Source organism: Denticeps clupeoides, chromosome 9 (assembly GCF_900700375.1).
Source record: "Denticeps clupeoides chromosome 9, fDenClu1.1, whole genome shotgun sequence".
In the NCBI taxonomy this organism is placed as follows: Eukaryota; Metazoa; Chordata; class Actinopteri; order Clupeiformes; family Denticipitidae; genus Denticeps; species Denticeps clupeoides.
Genome location: NC_041715.1, coordinates 10,123,474 through 10,147,752, shown reverse-complemented (window position 1 = coordinate 10,147,752; position 24,279 = coordinate 10,123,474). Strand labels below are relative to the sequence as shown.

The following is a 24,279-nucleotide window of genomic DNA, read 5'->3' as shown; positions in this document are numbered from 1 at the left end:
GCTCCTGGGGAGTCCGGCCAAGAGAACATAAAGGAAAATGCTTGGTTGAATAATAAAATTGACATATATATGTAAATATATTTTTTAAATAGCAGCATCATGGATGGCTTTCCACATAACAAATAAAATGCACCCCCTATTTCTATTCCGAAGCAGTGGAGCTTGTTACTCCCTTCACTAATCCTTGGCACGTCTCTACTCGCTGTTGCGTTGGGTTTCTTGTGCTTTAGCCAAATTCCACGTTCCCCTCCCCTCAGCGATGCCCCAGGTCCACCAGTCACGCATAATATGTTTACAACCTGCCAGCTGACGCCTCCAGACCAAAACCATTACCACTGCACTGCCTGTGGTCTCACACCCCCCACAGCCTCCTCTAGTTTTCTGGCTCCTTCCCCACTTCCCTCCTTCCTATTCTCTGACTTCTCTCTCGCCCAATGTGCAGAGCAAACAGCAGTGGCGGCGGCAGTGGCACCTCCAAGCCCACTTAGTAGCTTGAGTACGAGGTCGGGATTTTGGACTTCAAGTAATCGTTGGCCCTCACCACTGGGCACTTTAAAATTGGATTAGACACACTTATTGGCTTCCCCACAACCGCGCCCCAATTTGTCCACACTTATCTGGGTAAAGCAGTCATGCGATTTCTAATGCCGAGGAGATGGCTGGCAGAGCGGAGGAAGTGCCTGCACTTAGGCAGGGCGGGGAGATGTAAATGAGATTACGACACGCTAGTGCACATTTAAGGACTCAAGGCTACGTCCTTTAACCACATCCTGACCTATTAATATAACTATTCAATTGTAATCACCATAGAAAAGAAGAGGAAACATGTTTACGTGATTTTGCATGCTAACATCTTGTTCAATGTCCATCAGACACAGACACCTGGCCTGATCTTGTCCAGCCATATTACTTTCACTTCACCTTAATAAAAAACAAGAAAAAAAACAATGCTACAGCATGAAATAATGAACTGCTTGCACCAGGCCGAGGGACCCATCCTGAGACAACATTAGTCCTGGGCTTGTTCTCTGCATGACCACTTTTTCCAATTATTCAGTGACTCTCATTGAGAGTGTATTAGTGTGACATGACTGACAGGAGCACAGGGCAAACAGCGGGGTTCAGCTCAAATGAAGCCGGGCCTTTGTGCAACTGACACTGGTTGATATAAAAAAAGTAGGTGGGTGTGTGAAATTCTCACCATTATTTCGAGTGTGACGTTTGGTGGCTATTGGAAAATGAGTCACAGGCATGCACCAACAAGTACTTTGGAAAGATATTTTTCGGTGTGTGCAAAGCAAGTACACTATGCTGCTAATCATATTATATCAACATGCTTTAAATAAAACTCACACTGAGGCATTGTGTCACTGCAATCCTGTTGGATTGAATAACTTTTATCATTTCGAAAAGAATCTGCCATCAGGTTTCTGTTTGGAAAAGATCTTGTGAGTGTAGGCCAAGCCAAGATCAGAATGGAATTGTTTCCTCATCGGATGAATGAATTGGATGGAGATAACAATGGGTCATTAAAATGCAGAAACTGAAAAAAATTAAAATAATTAGGGGTAATTATAAACACATTAATTATGACAGCCCTAATAAACACTCCCCTCCCTCACCCCACTCGATGCGCTTTTACCCAATGCAACATTTCAAAATAAATCCAAACCCAAATCCTAACCCTATTATCTATGACATTTACAAGTGTGAAAGTGGATGATGGACTTAACACATCCTAAGCTGAAAGGCACTATATTATGTATTTTAAACCCTTCCCTGTTTTCCATTTGGGACTTTTATTTTGAAACATCGTATAGCATCAGAAATGCAGCAAGCGGAAGAGCAGCTGTATTACTTAGCATTTTCACAGTTTATCGGCTGTAGCAATTGGAAAAACAATGTGTGTGTTCAACGACATATATGACTTTGTGAAAGTAGAGATTTCTAGGTTTTTGTTTAATGAGTGAAGTGAAGTTCTATTAATGTCTGTCGAAAACAGAACCTATAAATAACTTTACTCTGGTCAAAAAAACCATAGTCACACTATTTGAGAAGCTCTGCTTTAATGAGTTGTTTAAGTGTTGGCTCAAAAACAGCAGAAAACATTTGTATGAATTTGCAGAGACCCTTCCCTCAAAATCAAAAAGTCAACATGACACCAAGAAATAACAAAAAAAACCCTTCTTATGTCAGATATTTCAGGTCATCTTCTCATTTTGTCCTATTGAGACCGGTACTTTTTGTTGCCTACTGAGATGTAAACAGGAATCAGTACTGGATGCATACCTTGAGGTTGTCTGCTAGGGTGGTAGATCTGAAGGTCAAAAGGCTGGGCACTGGTCTTCTGAATCACCGTCACATTGTAGCCGGTCCACTTGTTGGCCCTGGACAGGGTGTTGGTCCTCCAGTCTGTCCAGTAGACACTTCCCCCAAACAAGGAGACAGCAAAGGGGTGTGACAGATATTCGTGGCCCCTGAGAATCTCGATGACACCGTTGCCATCGTACAAGGCTGAGTAGATGGCATCGGACCTGTAGGGGAGTACATCAGGCACACCTCAGTCACGTCCCTGACATAACCTCCGCCTGCTGATGACAAGGTGCTGCGCTGAAGATAAATGTCCCGAGAGAGCTCCAGTGCATGGTATTTATTGTGTTGTCAGTCAAGCAAGGGCAAAATGAAACAGAGGAAGATGAGAGCAAGACCAAAACAAGACAAGAAACGAAGCAACTCAGCCATATATTTTTGTATGTGAACCATGCATTGGCGTAGGTTGGCATTTGTCAAAATCAAGGAAAAAACTAAGTATAACAAAACGATTTTGTCTAAAATCAAATGCTGTTATGCCAGACTGAGATCGATTTTCATATGTGGCTCATATGTCTTCTGCCACCCATGACATTCTGTACTAAAATGCTGCTTCTAGCCTCTAAAATTGAATAAGTAGAAGAAAGAAAAGTAGGAATGAAACAGTGTCATAAAGTCTACAAAGCTGATCGTGCCATGATTTCAGGGGAAGCAATATTCGAGACATACTCCTCTATATGTGTCGACCTCATTAATTTGCCAGTCAAAGCACTGATAACCTATTAAATGTGTTATGTTTTTGCCATTTAAATGCTTATCAGATTTGTGGCCCTTTTTGGACAAATTTTGGACAAATTAGGTCTGCTCGCTGCAATTCTAAAGAAAAACAAGTTTGTGTTCTGAGTGGGGGGTGTAAGCGATGCTTCGGCAGGGAGGAAACCGATCTAGTAACAGGAGTGGAAGTGAATAAGTGCCCATGACGTAAAATATTAAGGCAGCTCAAAAATTCGGACAATAAAAAAAACAAAAAAAACGACTGGATGCAATTTCCAGGTCTCAGAGAGTGGACGACTCCTGGTAAAAGAGGACGTCTGGTCATTCTATAAAAGGAAACTATACTTATCATGCAGAGAAAAAACTAGCAAGTGGTTCTTTTTTATTTTATCTCACATATCTATTAAGGCACTTTGAAAATAGGGCCCTTTGTCGTAATAATACAAATAATACAAATTTTCTTTGGGTATTTTAATTTTCTTATGAAGTCCTATACTGTTTTACTCCTATTCTGTTTAATAAAAAAATAAAGGTGTATTGCTGCTAATGCTAACCAACTGTTCAAAAAAACATCTGAAATATCTCCCTTAAGGCCACCAAAAACTTGGGTGGTCCACACTATTTTTTGTTAATTCTGAAATGAATCCAAACCTTTGCTGGTCATGTTACAGTTATGCAGCATGAAAGCAATAGTACAACACAAAAATAACACCATGCTAATGGTGAGCTAATGAAGTGTTCTGCAGCTCCCCGCTGCCAACCCACCGAGCATCTGTCCAAACGATCCTCTTCTCCAGATGGTCCAGGGTCAGACCATTGGGCCAGGCTCCTATCTCCATGTCTTTGAACACCACGTGTCTCCCATTTCCACACATGGAAGCTGCCTCGATCCGAGGGAAGGTGGCGTCCCAGTCTGTCCAGAAGAGTATTCTGAAAGTAACAAAGTACCCCATTAATATAATTCAGCATTTCTCTCACAAGGATATTTTACAGACAAGTCTGTCTATTATGTTTAGTTCTCTTATTCAAAAACCCATCTCTATCTTAGTTAACCCTTTAACTCACAACTGCGCCACAGTAAATTGATTTACAGTGATTGCACTGTACTTCACAATTTAAGACCTAAGAAAAGCACCCAGTTGAGTGAGCGTACACTTTATCCATTACGGTAGACCATCCATCATATCATACCGCCACCAACATGCAGTGTTTCCACTCTATGGGAAAAGAATGTGTAAACGAACTCATCTCCTGCTCTTGAGGTGGGAAGGTTGCATTTGTCCTGCTCCAGCAGGATGACAGTGGGTAGGTACTAAATCCTATTTTGAGTCCCTTATGCGTCATGCTTTTTCATCTTTGGATGACACCCTGACACAAGAATAACGGATATGCGTTTTAAAAAACGCATCCCTTATTGAACAGAATGAAATGACATCAACAGCTAGGATTTAGGATTAGGATTTCACTATGGGGGTTATTAGCATATCAATGACAGAATCGGGTACCCAATGTAACCAAAGAGGTTGTACCATGCAATTGCAGCAGGTTACAACATCTGTGGGCAGAGGTGAAAGATCAAGGATTTTGTTCTGGCCAGAGAGATTTGTTTTGAACCCCTCGGTCGAACAATTGAGTTACAAAGGTTGGACAAAATTCAACCTTTTTACTTTCTGAACCCGAGTTTCCCCACGTGTGTCTATGTGTCCAGAATTCTGATGCAGGATGAAAAAGCATGGACAGGCATTTTGTGGCTGGGACATATTTGCTAAATTGAGTATCTGCATTACTGTGATATAATCATTACCATGGGAAACATATTGTGATTGTAACATAGCACACGTCACTTTCTGATTCCCCTGCCAAGAGATAATAATTTCATACAAATTTCAATTAAATTCCATTTCAGTTTAATTACTACATTTAGAAACTCAATGCTTAGAAGACATGATATAACATAATAAAAACATCATTAATATGAATGCTTTAACAGAATATTCTATTCAGACATGAACAAAATTCCCAGAAGATTCTCTGAAAAGTATAATCGTTGATCAGATGGCTTCATTGTAAGGCCGTCCAAAAGCCTGCTGAGTGCTAAAGAAACACTGGTACACACCCCTGGCCAGGGTCCACAGCTATGGCCCGAGGATGCTCCATGCCGCCAGCAATCAGAGTGGTCCGCATGTCTCCATTCAGCCGCGCCACCTCAATCTGGTCCAGGTTGCTGTCGATCCAGTAGAGGTTCCCGGCAATCCAGTCGACCGCCAGGCCCTCAGGGGTGGCCAGACCCCTCTGCACCACCACCTCGATTCCAGTCACACCTGCGGAACAAACCAGAAGAGGCAGGCCTCAAACAAACATGATGAGGAACATCACAGATGAAACACTTCAGAGCACTACACCTCACAAGCGCAGACATGCTGGCTCAGTGGCATAGCTCCTTACTGCCAGTTTGTGTTGTCATATTCCAATACTGTGAGAGGAAAAATGCAAAACTGACAGTGGATGTGTTGCCATAAAAGAAACCGCTTTATTCAGCATTAAAACATGTCCCAGGGCGTCTATAATCCGGCAATTTACAAATGATCCTGGATTGCTGACGTGCAGGGTAGGTGTGGGGGTTGGGTGCCTAACTGTGAGGTGTGCTGATGGCAGCAGAAATCACTGCTAAACGCTCTTACGGGACCCCTTTCAATCGCAGACCACGATAAAATTAAACGCGATAAAATAGATACACATAAAATATATATTATTTATAAGACCTGGAATTTGCCCATTTTCATATTAAGGTCTCATTTCTTGAGAAGTACATGTTGTATGTGCCCCTGCACATGATGTAAACCACATATGGTCTAGCTGGTCTGTGTTCATTTACACCCTTAATACGGTGTTTTAAGATCACATTGTCATGCTGGAAAATGATCCAGAAAGAGCGGTGTGTGGGAGCCGACCATAAGCCGAATGTGGACAGTGGTGTGACACCAGGCTCATCACAGGTTTCTGATCAGACGGTCGGTACCTCCTGTGTCCGACAGCCTCCCACGGTATATCTTATCTTCCACCACATCTGTCCAGTAGAGCAGGCTGCGGTTAAAGTGAAAGTCCAGAGCGATGGTGTTCCTCAGGCCCGGCACCAGCAGGCTGTAGTCTCTTTTGTGCAGGTCTATACGCCTTATCTCATGCCGGATGGAGAAGATGATGAAAGCCTCGAAGGGGTCTGGGGCAGCAGAGACGGGGAGAATGATAGGGATGTAAGAAAGAGGAATTCGTACAAGACCTCGATAGCTGGGCCTCTACCCACACACTTTCACAAAAATACACTCAAACAAGCTAATAGACACACTCACTTCCACAAAACCACTCCATTAAACCATGCTTTCCTACTGATCAGAGGTCTTTGCCAATTTCCCCTGGGAAATATGAATCTAGCAATCGTGAAAACTGCGGGAACGTCTGCCAAAATACTGCATCTAACATACATCACAACGACTCTCATCATCTTCCTGTGATTAATGACCCAAATATGATTTCCTGAGAACAATTTAAAGGCATTTGGCAACCCTGCTGCAGTAAAGACATTAGCCTCGCAATGGGAAACCCATGATTGTGCTTCCTGCTGCCGCTGGATTATTGCTCACTTTATTGCTGTGGATGGAGCTCCGCTCCACAAAGACAAACACTGGCGGCGTGGAGGCTTGAATCTTCAGCGCAGATTCACAAGCGCACTGGTAGAGCTTAAGGAGGCATGCATGCTGTGGGAGCTGTAGATCTACGCCAACTGTTCCTGCTCTTTAATGAGATTAGCTTCAGGCGCCTATGGATCTTCCATAGTAAATATATTCTGTTAGATGTCAAGTGTGGTTTTGCAGGGAAAAAATATCAAACTGGATGCAAAGCGTATAGGGCAGGGTCGATAGCTATGTCTGACTCAAAAACATTCACTCAAACTGTCTCTCAATGGATTAAAATGGTCTACAGAAACCGGAGTGAAATGGTTAGTTTGTGTTGTGCAACAATGTTCTTCATACTTCTACACTCAAATTCAGGAAACATTTTCATGTGTTTCTCCAGATAACACTTGGTACCTCAAATACATTTTGTGTCAACCATTGTGTCCCCAAGAAAGCCACATAACCCCAAGTTGCTGGTACTAAAGATTGTAAGTCACTCTGGATAAGGGCATCTGATAAATGCCGTAAATGTAAATGTCCCATTCCTTTTTCCCATGTAGAGACCAGTCTCTCATCACCACCCAGCACAATGTCACAATGTACTATTCTTATGGTGATTTTTTTGGCTGAATGTTGTTGAGGATTGTTGATGTGTGTTGAGTTGCGTGCTGGGGTTGAGTTTGTGTTTGCACCATTAAGGTGAGCTTTAGTGTGGTTGTTGACTTATGCCAATGATAAGGTGAACTATGTAGACAGAAAAGATTTGTCTGATCCCTTGCTGGTGAAATTCACTTGAATAAAAATATATATGGCAAGAGAGAAAAACAAGAATAGACGAATGTGATTCACATGAATGCTTATGGAGATGATAATTCTTTTTTCTACAGAGTGTCCTGGAGACGTACTGTACGTGTACACTGGATTCAAGAAAGTAATGATGATTACGGAAATGCCACATTCATCTCGTCCAAACAGATACAGAAGTGAAATGACAGGAATAATTATGCGTCTGTTAATGACAGTTACATTCCCATTACAGCCTAGACTTCACACAAACACTTTCCCATAAGGTTCTCTCATTTACAAATATTCAGTGGTCTGCTCCCAGAGGGGAATAGATTAGCAGTATTAGTGTGAACAAAAATCTGCAAGTTTCCAGCACCTTTTCCCAGAGGAACTGCTAGAACACTGAAAAAATGAGATGAAAGGTAAAACCTGTAAAAGTGACTTTTTCAAATTGAATTGCTGCACACCAGCCAAGAAAGCACTCAGAATTGCTGAGTGTCAGTATATAAAAGACGGCAAGGGAACCAAAAAAAAGTTAATAATTTTTAAGCAAATCACAAGTCGCTAAAACCCAAGCTGAAGCGGTTCCCATACCTGTACTGTGGCAGCTTTCGCCATCCGGCCCGAGACTCCAGCCTGGGTGGCAGGAACACTTCACTGAGGTCTTATGCTGCTCACATATCTGACTGCACTTCAGGTGGCGCGTGCAGTAGTCCACCATCTCACACGTCTTGTTGTCGGAGCCAAGGTCCAGTCCTGTGGGGCAGGAGCACACGGCGCCTTTCCCTGGTACAACCGTGCACTGGTGACTGCAGCCTCCGTTGGCCTGCATGCATTTTTCTGGATGATAAAGAGGACGTCATGAGGACACAGGTCTCATAAACCCTTAATTTATTCATAATATAATGCAGAATGTTGAGATGTGGAGAGTGAGAAATGTTATAATTTCATGAAAAATATTAGCTAATTTTGAATTTGATTGCAGGAACATGTTTTAAAAAAAATGGTGCAACAGAAGGATGAAAAAGCAAGAGGCTCTAAAAAAAAATAGCTGCATTAACATATTGGAACTGGGTGGGGATGAAACTGGTTTGAATGACGGCTTAGCGAAACCTTGGGCAGACTTTTAAAGCATTAAAAATGATTGGCGTAACTCAGGTGGCGCAAAGCCTACTGAATTACGGAACCTTTCTTTATGTGGGACTGTCCTGATCAGAGCTTTCCTCCCATTAATAACATACTGTGGATGCTGGTGACCCTATGATGACCCTTGTATTGCCCATCCTGTACACTGACACAGCCCTGAAAAAAGGGTGGAGAACATTGGAATAAGCTACGGAGGATAAATGAACCGGCATATAGCAGGAAGCCAGCAAAAACGATGGTCTAGAATAAAGCCGTGTTTGCATTTTTATTAAAGACGAGGGGGAATTCCTGCAGCGTTGCATTATAAACAGCCGGAGAAACTCGACACTCCACAGATGTGTCCAAAGTACACGAGCTGTGACCAACAGGAGGGCCACATGATTAATTCCAGAACTTCAAACAAAGCTGACAGGCTAAAAGTTTGAGTTCTTTCAAGCTGACAGGAAGCGAACTTCCCGTTTCTTTTTCCGGCTTGTCACTCTCCTGTGTTTTTAATGAAAATCTTTTACTCTTTCAGTCTTACTTCCTTTGTCTCTCAGACACAGGACCCTTGTTAGAGAAAGGCTGACTCACTTGACAAAAAATGAAAAACGGATGGAAGAGAACTGGTGAAAATGACACTGTTTCAGGGTCTCTGCTTCTAGTGATTAAGATGATCTTGTCTGCACTGTCCAAAAAAAAAAATTATCGGATTTTCTCAACAGGGTATTGTCCGGACTGTGGTATGGGGCTCCCTGAGGTTCCAGTGTGGGGAGGAAGTCCTGCTGTGCCCACTCAGATCAATCAACCCCTCAAAGTTTCAGCCCATGATCTAATTGGACTTTGCTGTGTGAGCAATTCCCTTCAAACTCTCCAGCTCCGCTATCTACCTCCACTGCTAAAAGAGACGTATTATAAAGTTTGCGTTTTGCATCCTGCAAATCTGTGCATGCAGGACAAGTCTCACAAGGCTCTTTTCCATTCAGTTCCTCTAACATGAGCCTGGCCAGGCTCTGTGGAATGCTTTTTATGCCCTCGTTTTTATCCCCCTCCATTCAGACAGGACATATGTTAGTTTTTCATTACCTTCCCTCAAGGCTACTGAATACAATGAGCATTCAAGGGTTCCTCTGGGACATGCTGAGCAATCACATGCCATGCATCTTTAGGAGCAGCGGTCACCTGGCCCCGTAAGCTAAGCAGACCAATGAGAAATGAGGCTTTGGATTCTATTTCATGTTAAAAGCCACAATTATTGCGATAAAATAAACATTACTGAGATAATGCCAAACCTTGGCACCTGAGGTAACTGCGTGTTCTCATATTCTCCAACCTGCTCTATTTTCATTTAGATGGCGGTAATCTGGTTTTTGTGTGTGTGAGATCATTCATTAAACAAGATTATCACTATGTAACAACTACAAATACATGCAAATCCAATAAAGTGATTTAAAACAGATCCGCCATTTAGCCACTGCATAGCGTTCCATTTCAAGGTAAATATACCCTCTTTAAAGAAGAATATGTCTAATAGCAGTATTTATTAGGTAAACCTTGCACCTTGACAGACCACATTAGGCAACAAAATCACCTAAAGCAGGCCTAATAATGGAAACTGTGTTAGCCAATTAAACAAAGTGGACATGACTGAGTAGGTACCATGCCTTTGCAGGACATGGCTTTTCATTTGAAAATGAAAGCAAGCCTCTCACTACAAGGGACATCAAAAGGACAACACCTTGACCACACTTTCATGACAGTTTAGTAATAAAAAATGCACATTGCATTAAAATGTAAATGGCATGCCACTAGGCATAGACCTATAAACAAGTCACCTTAGCAGGGACAACTGTGCTGTTTTTCATCTAAACTGTTTTCATTTTGACAAAACATTAACAAATATGCAGGCAATATCTGATAAATGTTAAACGTTATTATCTATTCTTGACAAGCCATGTCCAGTTAAAGTATCAATGACAATCATCTATCCTGTCTCTTCCTCTGCTTACCGCCACTTTCTGTCACTTTCTGTCGGTAGCATGTCCACTGCAGTACCACTGCATTGCTAGTTTACCATACTTCATATAACCTGAGTGATTCTATCTTATTAGACCCAATCCTTTGAATCAGAAGTACCAATGGTGTCACAGTATAGTAGGGTCACAAAAATGTTAATTGATTTTTATTTTAATGTCTTCAAGGTGAACAAACACTTTATGAAATCAACAAATTTACCTCAGCTCCTTCCAACTATCTCATTCTTTGAAATTTTATTCCACAGTCATGCAGATGTAGTGATCACTAAGTGTGAAGAAAAAAACTCACCACAGAAAGGCCCCTCATCTGACTGATCGGCACAGTCCCACCTCCCATTGCAGATCTTGTCCAGAGAAAGGCAGGTGGACGTGTCATTGGTGCAGGGGTATGCGGGCGGTTTGCAGATGGTATCCTCACATGCCTCCTCATCAGAATGGTCCTCGCAGTCCTTGTCCCCATCGCAAACCCAGCTTTTACTGATGCATTTCCCTGTGGAACAAAACAACTGAACTTCAAAGTTTGTCAGCATCATTTTGTCACACCATCTTTTTCTAATGAAGTGAAAGTGAAGTGATCGTCTAAGCAATTTCCTTCAGAATTAATAAAGTTTTCTAATTCTGATTCTAATTTTCAGATGATTGCGAAGAACAGCAAGCACAGCACACAGTGACAAATGAAACGTGTCCTCTGCTTTTAACCATCACCCTTGGTGAGCAGTGGGCAGCCATGACAGGCGCCCGGGGATCAGTGTGTGGGGACGGTGCTTTGCTCAGTGGCACCTTGGTGGTCCGGGATTTAACATGCAACCTTCGGATTATGGGTCAGATTCCTTACCCACTAGGCCACTTCTATTTCCCATGTTAAGGCAAAAATCATGGCAGTTAAAAGTAATTGAATAAATGACTGACATGATAAGGACACAGGTCTATGATGAAAAGTAATCAATAAAAAGATAAAAAAACTTTTTTCTTTAGACTGAGAGTGGAACTCTCATTCTAAGGAAAAGAAAAGCCAAAGTTGGGGAGAGAGGGGTGATATTAATCACACTTACTTACTGAAAGATACCTTTGAATCTAAATGAACATGCATTCTTTTTTTGATCCATCTCAGATCTCAAACAGCTTGTTTGGCATCAAGAACATCCTTTCAATGGCCTGGACAAGCTGTTGTTTTTTTTCCCCTCCAACATCAAAGGAAGGAAGAACAACCAAAAAAAGTCTTTTATGATCACGTCTGTTGATGTCTCTTTTCAATTCATTCGTTTCCAATTAAAACATCTGCAACATCAAAAAGCCTTTGGCTCAGAAGTAAGGATTTGGTGGAAACGGGTAACCGAACCCCTGTCTAATCACCAGATTGTCATGCAGGCCAAATATGAAACTGATATAGATTTATAATACAGGAATATGCAGTTATGAGGAAGTCATCATAAACAGCCCCTGACTGTGGTACTTTTCTTTCATACTTCTGACACATATAAAATGTTATTTCCTAGTTAGAAACTCTAAAAATAACATGGCACTGGACCATTATGTACATGTAAAGACTCCCTAAATGTAAGACTCAATTATTCAGTGGACATATAAGACATGAGACGGCATGTCTTGGGGCAGTGGTGGCCTTAGCGGTTAAGGAAGCGGCCCCGTAACCATAAGGTTGCCGGTTCGAATCCCGATCCGCCAAGGTGCCACTGAGGTGCCACTGACCAAAGCACCGTCCCCTGTCATGGCTGCCCACTGCTCACTCAGGGTGATGGGATAAATGCAGAGGACAAATTTCACTGTGTGCACCGTGTGCTGTGCTGCTGTGTATCACATGTGACATTCACTTCACTTTGACTTTTGACTTTGAGTGACTAAAGTCCTAATTTGCATTCAACTTATAGGTCACTATACTGTATTAAATATGCAGCACACCAAACAAATTGATGACATATCAGACTTCGATATTAGTGCTAACATGGTGAAAACACTGTGTACATGAGATTTCACTTCAAATAGCATCTTAAAAAGAGCCTAATATCAGCCATTTTTCAAGGTAACACTGATTCACAGCTTTTAAGCCATAGGGGCGACAAAAAGGTTACAAAAAGCTGTGCTGAAACAGAGGGCCTGCTGGGAATTATTCCACCCAGGCCATGAATGCTTTCTGACAAATGCTCAGGACCACTGCAGGTCAAATTCTGTGGCAGATCAATAATGGTGCCTGCTGCTCCACAGCAGATGAATTCCAAAGCCTCCTCTCAATGGGAATTGTGGCCATGTTAAACTGAAGATTGAGTCCAGCACTAAGAAACATCCTCTACAAGGCACTTTGTGAGGTGCCAGGATAATGAAACATTACAGGGAACACATGACACATGATGAGATATATTGTAGAAGAAAAAGAGACTAATTCATCATGGGAAAACCGGATAGGTTCCATTCTAACTACTGATGTTGAGAACAAGGAGGAAGTTTATGAAGAAATCAGAAATTGAATCGCTCCCCCTGCAACCTCGATAGACTCCAGCCCTATGCGACCCTGGAATGGAGAAGTAGGTATACGGATGATTGGAAAGGAATAGAACACTCAAAACACAAAGAAATGATCTCAAGGATCAATTTAAAAGGCCATTGTTTAAGGATTCTGGAGGAGAACAAGTTTCAGGGGAGGTTTGTGAGTGGGATTAGACTGAGACTATAAGGAGGAGGTCATGGCAAATGCAAGTGGGATGTTAGGGATGCTAGTTTATTTGCCAGTTAGAAGACAAATGAATTGAAAGCCCATTGCTTTATGCTATTTGTGTGTGTTAGGATAGATGGATCTATAAAACTGGAACGTCTGGTGAACTCGAAATGGAATCACACACAAACGGCATAGATGAATATTTCTCTGGACAAAGGACTCTGTCTTTGGTAGAACTTAAAGGATCCTGGAACAGTTTCCGAGTGAAATGGGGCCATTGAAGCACCTCATATGGATTTGAGAACCAAGCAGATGTGGGATATTATACCACAGGTCAGGAATTTTCAATGGAAGCCGGCCATCTTAACTTTGCCAATGAATCACACTATTAGCAATTACTGGCATGTCTTCAGTCAAGTTCAGTCCATCTTGCAATGCAATGCGATGCAGCTAATCGCCGACGCCAACCACTGCATTATAGCTAGAATGATTTCACCGGGGAGAGGTAAAAATACGGCAAGGATTCTGCCATGCCCATACCTGAGTCTTTGCAAGTGAACTTGGCCAGTGGGTCGCACATCCTCATGGTGCCCTGGCAGCTGCTCTCATCGCCACCGTCCTCGCAGTCTTTGTCACCGTCACACCGCCACCGCTCAGGGATGCACGTGCCATCGGCCCGGCAGTGGAACTCGTCAGCGCCGCAATCCACCAAGGGTGGCAGCGCTGTAAAAACCAACAGGCACACCGTGTGGACAGGAGCGGGCTCCTTTTGTTTGGACTGGCTGGCAGTTTTCATCTGCTCTACGCTGCCCTCAGAGAGTCGACGCCATTACAAGGACGCGGCAAGCCTCCTGGATGGCGCAGCCAAAATAAGTGGGTCAAGAGTGTCACAAAGGATGCCTTCAAATCTCCTTGCCAGGAAAGAACAATTAAGGCGTACTTTGTGGATACGTTTGCCCTTTCAGCGTGACAGCCTCACCGAGCTCATGGCCAACTCACTTTTGCTATCTGTGATGTCTCTGTTAATTACACGTTCACAAGTGCAAAAGGAAACGCCTTTTGAAAGGTGATCTCGCGGCTCGGAACTAATCTTCTCCGTCTCTCCAGGACAGCGCTGGCAGTAGCCAGGTGTAATATGACGGGTCGAAGCCGCGACGGGAGACCCAGAGCCCGACAGGGGGAGGCTGAGATGCCTCCATCACGGGCAGGTTTGATGAATGGCTTCCTCATTTCAGTGACAAGCTAGTGAGCGGAAAGTATTCCAGGCCCGGGCGCAGCTTTCAGAGCTAATTACAACAGATTAAAAGATTCAGATCTGGAGGGTCATTCTCTACCGAGTGGAGATAAGATTAGATCCGCCATGAGTTGAGCAGGGAGAAAATTTCAAGCCTGTGTTTCCCAAATTAGCAACATTTTACGGAGGCAATTATGAGATGCTTTGACTGAAGCATTATCTTCTTTTTTTATACTTAGTGCAAATTTGCAAATTAGCCTTGCTCGTTAAACGCTCTGGAAATTGAAAAGCTCATATGCCTGTAATAAATGTACATCAAAACAACACAAGGTGTGAGACCCCATACACAGCATTGGCCCAAAACAGAAGACTTTTTACCCTCAATATGGTGTTTGCAGGCTACACATTACTCACAATACTGGTAGTAATATAGTATAGTAATTGGGTACTATTTTCAAAACGGTGATAAACTACATTTCAAAAAGGTGGATGTGAACATATATTGACGGTCATCTTAAATTCGGGCCAACCAAAAAATAAAGTAAATGTATACAGTGGAGTGACGTTTTAGACTGTTACACATTATAGGTAAACCTTATTCCAAAATCTGAGCCACATTCAATGCAAAATACTATGTTTTTGCTTTGAACTATGAAAAAACACCCATTTGGAAAAATTGACACTAAAAGTGCCAGTACTGATGGTTAATAAGTGGGTAGTACTGCCCGATTCCTTGGTGACAACAGTGTAATTTGTAGCCCCATATTTGTTTACAAAATGAGATTTAAAAAGAAACCTTATTCCCTTATTTTTCATCCAGTTCCTTTGCACTTACCAAGGCCAGGCCCAGTGCAAGTGGCATTTTCATCACTGAAGTCCCCGCAGTCATTGTCCCCATCGCAGGCCCAGTGATCCGGGATGCACCGGCCGCTGGCACACTGGAACTGAGCATCGGAGCAGGAGCGGGCGCAGCCTGCCTCGTCACTCCCATCGCCACAGTCATCATCTGCGGGGACACGGAGAGCACAGCACTCACTGGAGCGAATACGGTCCAGCCAGCGGCCGGAAGATTCATCTCATAATCCACTCATCACTGCCTCTCTGTGCTCAACCAACTGTTAATTCTGAGCATCTAATGTAGAGTAACATGGACATAAACCATGATTTACTGTAGCCAGTAAGGTGCTGCCTTTGTTGTATGGGTCCTGGCACTGCAGCTGAACATCTGGACATTAAAGCATTATTATGGCAAAAGGTCTAGATTGAGTTATGAGATAAATAATGAAAATTTCGGCAATGAAGCAATTATATAATTTGGTTATTGAGCTTACATCAAAACATCTGAACACCTTTGGATACAGAGCGTTGACTGGATGCCCCAGTGGACCCACGGGACAGATTAGTTCTGTATGGGATGCGACGGCATCACCACGGTGAAACCCACCTGAATCGCAGTGCCATTTCACACTGATACACCTCCCATTGGAGCAGCTGAACTGGGTCAGAGGCTCGCAGGTCGGAAAGGCTGAAAAGGAAGAGGGGCGGGGGAAGGGGGGCGGGAATTGGAGACTTCAGAGAAAGTGATGCTGCACCCCCCCCAACCAATACATCACTGTCTGCTTGACACGCAGTCACAGCAAATCCATTTTTCATTTGGCATTTAAGCCTTGAAATATTGCAAAAGAAGTCAGTCCTGTCATAAATTGGTCTGTCATGCTAATATGGATTAAATTGAAGTTCCTTTGTCCTTTAGCGAGCCCGGCCTCTTGCAGAATAGAAGAGTTTTGTGTGTGTGTGTGGGGGGGGGCGGGGGGCAGCAGTAGCAATTTCTTGTATGGTAAATAAAAAGAGAAAATGATGAACTGCTGAGCCACTCTATGGGAAGGAGGTGGTGGCGGGTGGGGGGTCTGCACGTTCCGGTAAACAAAGTGCCCGTAAGGTCAGGCGAAATGTCAAATTGAATTATTGGTATTTTCAAGGTAGCGCAGAAATGAAACACAAGCACCTGCAGGACACACTTAAATCCCACACCGGCGCAATTACCGCGGCCAGCCAGCGCCGGCAGAGAGGGCCTGGTAATTAAAATCACGCGTGTCGTAAAACATTAGGTGCCTGGCAATGTATGCTCGGCGGGAGCCGCACAAGGGCCTCGGGAAATAAAGGTAGATCTTCGGAGGAAGCGCTAAAGCGCTGCAGGGAAGGTGTGCTAAGTGCGTGTAAAAGCAGGAAATTATGCAACACACACATGCTAATGTGTGAAGGTGCCGGGGCTATATATATATGTCAGCGCGGGGCCGGCGCGTGCTGTGCTGACATTTTTTTTGAAGGTTAGGTGTGAAAATGGCACCCGAAGAGCCCCAAAAAGCTTTTAATGCTGCCGGGGCGGAGCGCGCAAGACACGTCTTCGGCCAGCAGGCGCAGGGCGGGTGCATTAGCGGCACTCGGAAGAGACGGAAGACAGCTGGCAAAATCCTTCCATCGGCGGCCCGGTCGTCAAATCGGAGGCGGGCATGAAAAGCGTGCCCCCCGCTGCGGGGCTGGCACCGCGTCTTGTCGCTCGCGCGCGGAATGCAGACAAATCAGTCCCCCGACATCAAGTGACAGCGCTGGCTGGCTGCGCCCAACAAATGAACACCTCTGCAATTAGCCAAACATCTGCCGGGCCTTGCCGCGCGGTCAGGGCGCTGCAGAAAGTGTGGGTTCCATCCTCCCCCGGATGCACGGGTACCAAAGTAACCAATTACGGAGCACTTTAAAGTGGAATTAAGCACCTCCTTCAGTCCTAATTACCATTTAGAAATATCCATCAATCAAGGCTAATGTGACTTAATCCACAGATTTCCCCCCCACGTTTTTCACAATTTGCATATGGTATCACAATATTTCTGTGGATCGGGGTCAATGAGCCCTTGAAACGATGCATCAAAAAAGTCGAGAACATGATCATGGCAATCAGAATGGATACAAGCCTAAAAAAACACGAAATAAAGGAGACAGAAATGGATGAAAGGAATCAGGGGGAATATTTCTCAATCCCAATCATATTATGCAACACCCATGGGAGTATCGTTACATTATTTTGAATCAGATTGCCATTTTTACCCTCGCAGCGCACCTGAGCCTTGTGGCACTGAGGAGACCACGGATCCTCCCTTGTAGAGGAACTCACCCTTAGGGCTGACATTTTCTCAGAGGGAGGTTAGGCACATGGCTTTGATATTTCCCAGACACTGCAATCCCTATTCCATCCAGAGGAAAATCTGCTTGGAACAGCTACTTTAAACGCATTTGAAAATGGCATGGATGATCTGATGCAAAACTAAGCTTGAATAAAATACTGAATACTGTTTTTGTCTGCGGTTGGATAGATTACAATCTGGCTGACGACACTTCTGTCACCAAGAGAAAAAAGGCCCGATTTACCATAAAGGTTACAAAGTCCATAAATGCACTGCCACCCCAAAATAATCTGTACAGGAATATTCTGTTTCATCAGAAAAGCAGCGCTCTACTGGGCTCTCTTTCCCATTCTTTCTTTTCTTTTCTTTCTACATAATGTTAGCGAAAGTTAGCTTTTCTACATGACTTTGATATATCTACATTAGCAAAATTGCATTAGCGAAAATAGTTTGGTCAATCATACCCTGGAAATTTTTTAAACATCTTGACACCCTCTAACATCTAAAGTAGGGGAAAAAAAAAGATATTTGCTAAGAGATCATGCACCCTATTTCATTCCTCATCATAGGCGCAACAGTATTTGGTATAATGAAGCTCAAAATGAATTCCAATCAACAGAACAACACAGATCAAATGTTTAATCTGGTTGCATGGTGTGAAAAAGAATACTGTGATTGACCTGACAGGCTGCATATGGCTTTTGTGCAGTGGTGGCATGTCATTAGATAATATTTGTAAAAAAAAGGACTTAATAAAAAAAAAACTGTGAAAATATACTGTGAATAATTTGGGATGAAAAATAATCAGATACCATACTCTGTATGGTATCTGATTATTTTTCACAGTAGAACCAAAAAAAAGTAAAAGTAATAAATAGGAAAGTGAATAAATAAACAGACATAGTGAAGATAATGAGGGATGAAGTCTGTAACGCTCGGATTCCTGTGACCTGGGAGCTCCACCGAGCTTCAGGTGTCCGGGAGGCTGCAGCTGTGATGGCGCCCACACCCCAATGGCGCCCCAGCGCCTCACAAAGCCTCGGCGACAACGCGGAGTCGACAGTTTTCTCGGCCGCTCGGCACAGTTTGACTGTGATTAAGTGAAACCGGGCGTGCGCTCTAATTACCGTGTGCGGCGCGCGCTTGTGTGTCTGGGTACCAAAACAGCTGAAATCACTGCGGAGATAACAGAGACCATTTTGCCGAATGCCGTTTGGCAGGCAGGGAGTGCCTGAGCGTGCCGCCGTTACCACGCGGCACCCCGCCATGAAGTGTGGAGTTGGAGCACACGGTCCTTTTACATCCCGCTAACTTGGAGTCAAATAAAGCAGTTTGTATGCTCCTGTGAAGAGGAAAGAACATGGCTGCTTTCGAAAAACAAGAACACTTACAGCTTCACGACTGATATTTTGTTTAGACATTTTTGTCTAAATGATGTGTATTGCCTCATTTAAAGGGCCTTCATATGAACTGCGTTTCTAATGAAATGGGAAACTGATGCAAATATCATAAACACACACACATGCACTGTAGATCGCAGCGCCTTGACCTCTGACCTTTAACTATCAAAACCGAATCAGCACACCCTTGAGTCAAAGTGAATGTGGCACATATGAGAGAAATGAGGTCACATGTTTTTGACCTTTAACCACCACCACTTTCAGTTCACCTTTCAGCCCAAATTACAAAAGTCAGTGAATTCCTTCACGGCCTTCCTGAGATGCATAACAATGGGACGTGCATGTCGTCACTGTGAAATCTGAACTCTGCGCTCAAATTACAATGTCTGGATCGATGGGAAAGTATTGACTTTAACTGTGGCTCTGAGATGTCGACAGCAGAGTTGTAATGTTCTTTAATGTGACCGTGTACATGAGGTATTCGAAGTAAAGTGTGCATCGTGCTTCACCTGGGCATGTTGACAGAGTGTGCTTCAAATTGTCCAGAATGAGGAAGTAAGACGGGCCAGAGCTGTCAGTCATGCCTACAGGCTCCTCCCTTTTGAAATGTTGTTCATAAAACATCAGTAAAGTTCATCTGCTGAATCACACTCCACCGAAAAGGGCTGATATATAACAAGCAACAGTTCTGTCTTTTCCTTTTTATATTCTGAAAACATTCTATGTCTTATATAGTGCAGGGAAAATACACCCTTTTGTCTGTATTACATAATGCTGTTTTGGTCTAACAAAACAAAAAAACAGACCTTCCATGTCATGGTCCAGTCTAAAATTTGCCCAAAATGATCTGATGGAAGCCATGCAGTACCGACCCCCTCCAAAAACACTTTATCTTTCCATTCCTTTCTCGTTCTCCTGTATGCCCACAAAATACGAATACAGCATAAAAGATAAACACTGAGCTCAAGGGCGACGCTCTCTGATAGATTTTTTTTTTGTGATGCTATCAGTTTGTTCTGAACAAAAAAAAAAAAAAAAAAAACCCGTACACCCTGTGACTGAGCGCCCATCCTCTGCTTCATTACCACGTACACAAAGGCGAGAGTATATTTTTATATTTTGCCCTGCCTTTCCTCCTGTTGTCCGCAGGATTGGGCCGATAATGGAGCGAGGACATTTTCTAAGGCCGTTCTGTCAAACGTGCCTTTGTGGTAAAACAGTATTAATTTTTTATTTTTTTTTTTCTTACACGGACAAAACTCTCGAGCGAAAATGCTGACAATCTCGGACAAATCAGGCTCGGCAAAACATACAATTACTCCGTCAATTGCTAGGGCTTTCAACGCTTGCCTGCAGCGTTCAGCCTACTATTAGGCTCCAAATTAGGATTCCTCACATTTCTTCATTTCTTTCCTCTCCTCCCCTTGCGTTATTTCCTCTCACACTGATCTCAGGGCCTGAGCCGTGGCTACGGTGCTCGCAGACATCTCCAAATCACTGGTGGATTTGTGCACGTTCTTAAAAGCCCTGCTCCGGAGCCTCCTCCCCTCCCCTCCGCTGGCTTTCTGCTCGCATGAGTACTGCCTCAGAAGCCACGAGGCAGGTTAGCATGCCTTGAATACTGATGCAGGGCGCTTTCTACGGAGAGGGATCCGTAAGCTGGCGGAGGCAGGAGACTGGCGGCGTCCAAGACAGGCGGCGGTGAAAAGGACTGTAGGCTGTGTTACAGTAAGCTGCGCCGCCATGCGAAGGAGTCAGGCCACAAGGGCAAGTCGAGCAGGGGATTTGGCACGGAAGGCCGGCAGCGACTCACCACAGGAGGAGGACTCATCCGACATGTCCCCACAGTCGTCTTCCCGGTCGCAACGCCACACCTCGGGGATGCAGCGTCCATTGCTGCAGGTGAAACGGCCGGGCTGGCACGACTGGGCTGAGGTGGAAGGAAAATAAAAGTGTGACAGTAAATCCCCTAGGATTGAAATCGCCACAGGAGGCGTGTGTGAGATCCATTTGGATCATATCAGATTCTGGAACCAATCCTGCTGAGCTTATACCAGAAATGCTAGACAACACAGGACCGAAAAATATGTTCTTCTGGAAAAAACTTTATAACTTCACAGCCTCACCCACACTCAGGGTTAACCCTTTCCATGTACTCTCATTATACTTCATAATATATATTAAAGAATGTTCTGTCCTGATGGCCATGGGTCTTTATTTTCTTCTGAGGGGTCTTCAGGGAGCTGGCATTTGCTATACTACTACTATGCATACATTTAGCAATTACACCTGCATTCATAAAACTATCAAAGTACAGTCTAGGCACACATAACCTTCATAAAACACCAACTAAGCTGAAATTTACATTTACATTTGCATGTGTGACATTAAGTTCCAAGGACATTTCAGTATGTTTTCATGTTGATTATGACCAAATGCCCAATAATGAATGCATTTTGAAGGTTAAATTGTTAAAACCTAATGTAAATACAAATAACAGAGCTGCATGCTAGTGCGGTGAAGTGGTCTCCAGCCCTAAGGTTGTGAGTTTGAATCCTGGTTCGGACCTTGTGTGTGCAGAGTGTGCATGCTCTCTCCGTGTTGGTGCAGGCTCACCCTGTACTTCCTGCCCTCCAGATGCATGCACACTGGGTGACCTGGCAACTCTGAACTGTCTGTTGGTGTAAGTGTGTGAGCGAATGATGTGTGTATATGCACCCTGTGGCGGGCTGGCCACCAGCGCTGGGTGAGTGCATGCCCTGTGCCCAGTGTCCCGGGATGGGCTTCGGCCGAGTAGGCAGTGATAGAAAGTCAGTGATAGTGAATATAACTGACCGGACTGTGGGTCATTAAAGAAAATTAAGAACCATTAGTGGCTCATACGGCGCCAGACAGAACTGCAAATGTCTGCATCCAGACACACACACGAAAAAAATTAACCCGCAGGTCAACACCTTGTCATATCAAGCTGTTCTTGTCATGTCAATATGTTGTCATGACAACATTTATCATTTCTGCCACAGCATTCCATTGATCGCACAAAGCTTAGTCATGCCCAAGAGTCTTGCCGCTGGCAGCTGGCCCAGCGTTCTGACTGCATTGTATGTTAGATTTTTAAAAAAGCAGGCGGTGATAAGTGCTCTTGACACTCAACTCAGTAAAGAGAAAGACACCTCTGTAGGGCGCTCATCTCCTTTGAAATGGTCTTTCCAGAAATCACTGATCATGGCGTCGGGATGTTCTTGTTCTGTGAGTTGTGTAGTGGAGCAGGGGGAGACCAAGACGGGTTCTTTGATGTGTCAAAGCTCAGCAGCAGTGTCAGAATCAGAGGATGGCATTTTTTTGTGTCTTAAGGGCAGAACTTCATGGTGAGATTAGAAAGCACAGGTCTAACATGTTGTTTCGTTGTTTAAAATATATGTAGCTGAAATGACAATAAAGCTCACTTGAAATTTAACTCCAATGCACTGTTCGGTTGGAAAGAACAGGAAGAATGGACTTTACCTGAACAAGTTGCATTAGACTCATCCTCATTGTCCCCACAGTCGTTGGCTCCATCACAAAGCCACCTCTTGGGGATGCAGCGGTTAGATGGGCATTTGTAGTGGTCAACTGGACAGCTGTGGTTATCTGACATAGAGGGAGATTATCAAAAAAAAATCTGATCCGTCCCGACAGGTACCATCCCCACTGACTGCTCCCTGGGTGCCTATCACCAAGGTGAGGGGTTAAATGAAGAGGTCAAATTTTGTTGTGTTCACTGTGTGCTGTAGGCGTGGTCTTGAAATGTCTATAGCAGAGATTGTGTTTGCAATGTCCACCAATAACAGTGGACAGTGAACATGGATGGCTTTGAACATCAATGTAAATGGAAGGAATTGAAGGAGCAAGTCGGAAGCAGCATGCTGTACTACACTTGGGTGGAGCAGCACAACCTGACTGTGCTCGCGTGAACATTTAGTCTATAGTACCTATCCTTTCCGTATGATTCGCTGCTCATAAAATTGTTTTCAGTGATTGGTGAAAGTGTTTCGAATGTTGTAAAATGTTTTCATGAAATGTTAATTTGATTTTCAAATCTCAGCCACCATCATCATCAGAGGATGCGTTTTAATTAGTGCGAGGCAGACGTGAAAATGTGTGCAGCCGAGGTGAACTGGAAGCTATCCTCTGGCGATTATGTTTTAAACCCGCTCATTTCACTGCACATTTCCTCTCCCTCTTAGCCTATCAGCCTTGAAGCACACGCAAAGGTAAAAAGCTGTACTTGTTGGGTCGGTTTCTCTCGGGCTTGGGCCAAATTCTGAAAAAAGGTCACAGCTCTACACCTGGTTGAGAGTTATATTGGCAGTAATGGCTTTAAATCCAGAATGAGGACATGTGGTGCAAACGTTCTAAAGACATCTTCTGGATTTGCAAACACTCTACATCTAATGATCTCAACATAATGATCTCGCGCTTGCACTGGTTGAATCTGTTAAGTCCAACTACCCTGAAACACAGCTATGTGGTAGTGATCTCATCTACTTTTAATTAATGTAGGTGATTAAATATTGCGTATCAGCATTCAACTCCTGGAATATAATGAAAAAAAGAACAAGTTTGAGGCATATTAAACCTCAGGAGCTCCCCGAAGAACAAAAAAACAGACTTTGCCAGTTTAGCTCATTCTGGTAAAAGATCACATTATAGTATTTCTCGTAGCGGAAATAAGTCATACTCCCGCGGTGCAGAGCTTTCTTATTAACTTGTGAGCGTGGGATGTTTCGACTTCGGGCACCGTTTCAGGAGTGAGACAGACCGAGCAACTGTGCCACGTGATCGAATTCAGCAAACAGCTTCCATCACACTGCGTTTCACAGCCATGTTGCACATGTGAGGCTGTTTGTTCTAACATCAATTCTCACATTAGCAGCCATAAGTTCATAACTTCCATCAACGTGTGAAATGCATCAGCCCCTGCCCTGGAAATCTGCTGGGCTGAGCTCGCGTTGGCACTTCACAGACTTTGGCTGCGGTAAAAAAACATGCACATCCAGCGGAACGCTGACAGATACAATAAGCCACGGAAACACCGTCGGATTAGCAGGAGAGAC

At 43.7% G+C, this 24,279-nt stretch overlaps 1 protein-coding gene across 1 annotated transcript in view; it reads right to left on the bottom strand.

Moving 5' to 3' along the window:
* The window catches only part of LOC114796641 (low-density lipoprotein receptor-related protein 1B-like), a 236,072-nt gene that overhangs the window by 84,471 nt on the left and 127,322 nt on the right, over positions 1-24,279 (bottom strand). The window contains exons 17-27 of the mRNA XM_028991025.1: positions 22,688-22,813; positions 20,997-21,113; positions 16,049-16,129; positions 15,440-15,610; positions 13,911-14,093; positions 10,992-11,192; positions 8,136-8,381; positions 6,104-6,301; positions 5,201-5,405; positions 3,850-4,014; positions 2,290-2,534 (exon numbers count right to left, since the gene is read on the bottom strand). Coding sequence (XP_028846858.1) covers positions 2,290-2,534; positions 3,850-4,014; positions 5,201-5,405; positions 6,104-6,301; positions 8,136-8,381; positions 10,992-11,192; positions 13,911-14,093; positions 15,440-15,610; positions 16,049-16,129; positions 20,997-21,113; positions 22,688-22,813 — 1,938 coding nt within the window. The remainder of the gene's footprint in view (positions 1-2,289; positions 2,535-3,849; positions 4,015-5,200; positions 5,406-6,103; positions 6,302-8,135; positions 8,382-10,991; positions 11,193-13,910; positions 14,094-15,439; positions 15,611-16,048; positions 16,130-20,996; positions 21,114-22,687; positions 22,814-24,279) is intronic.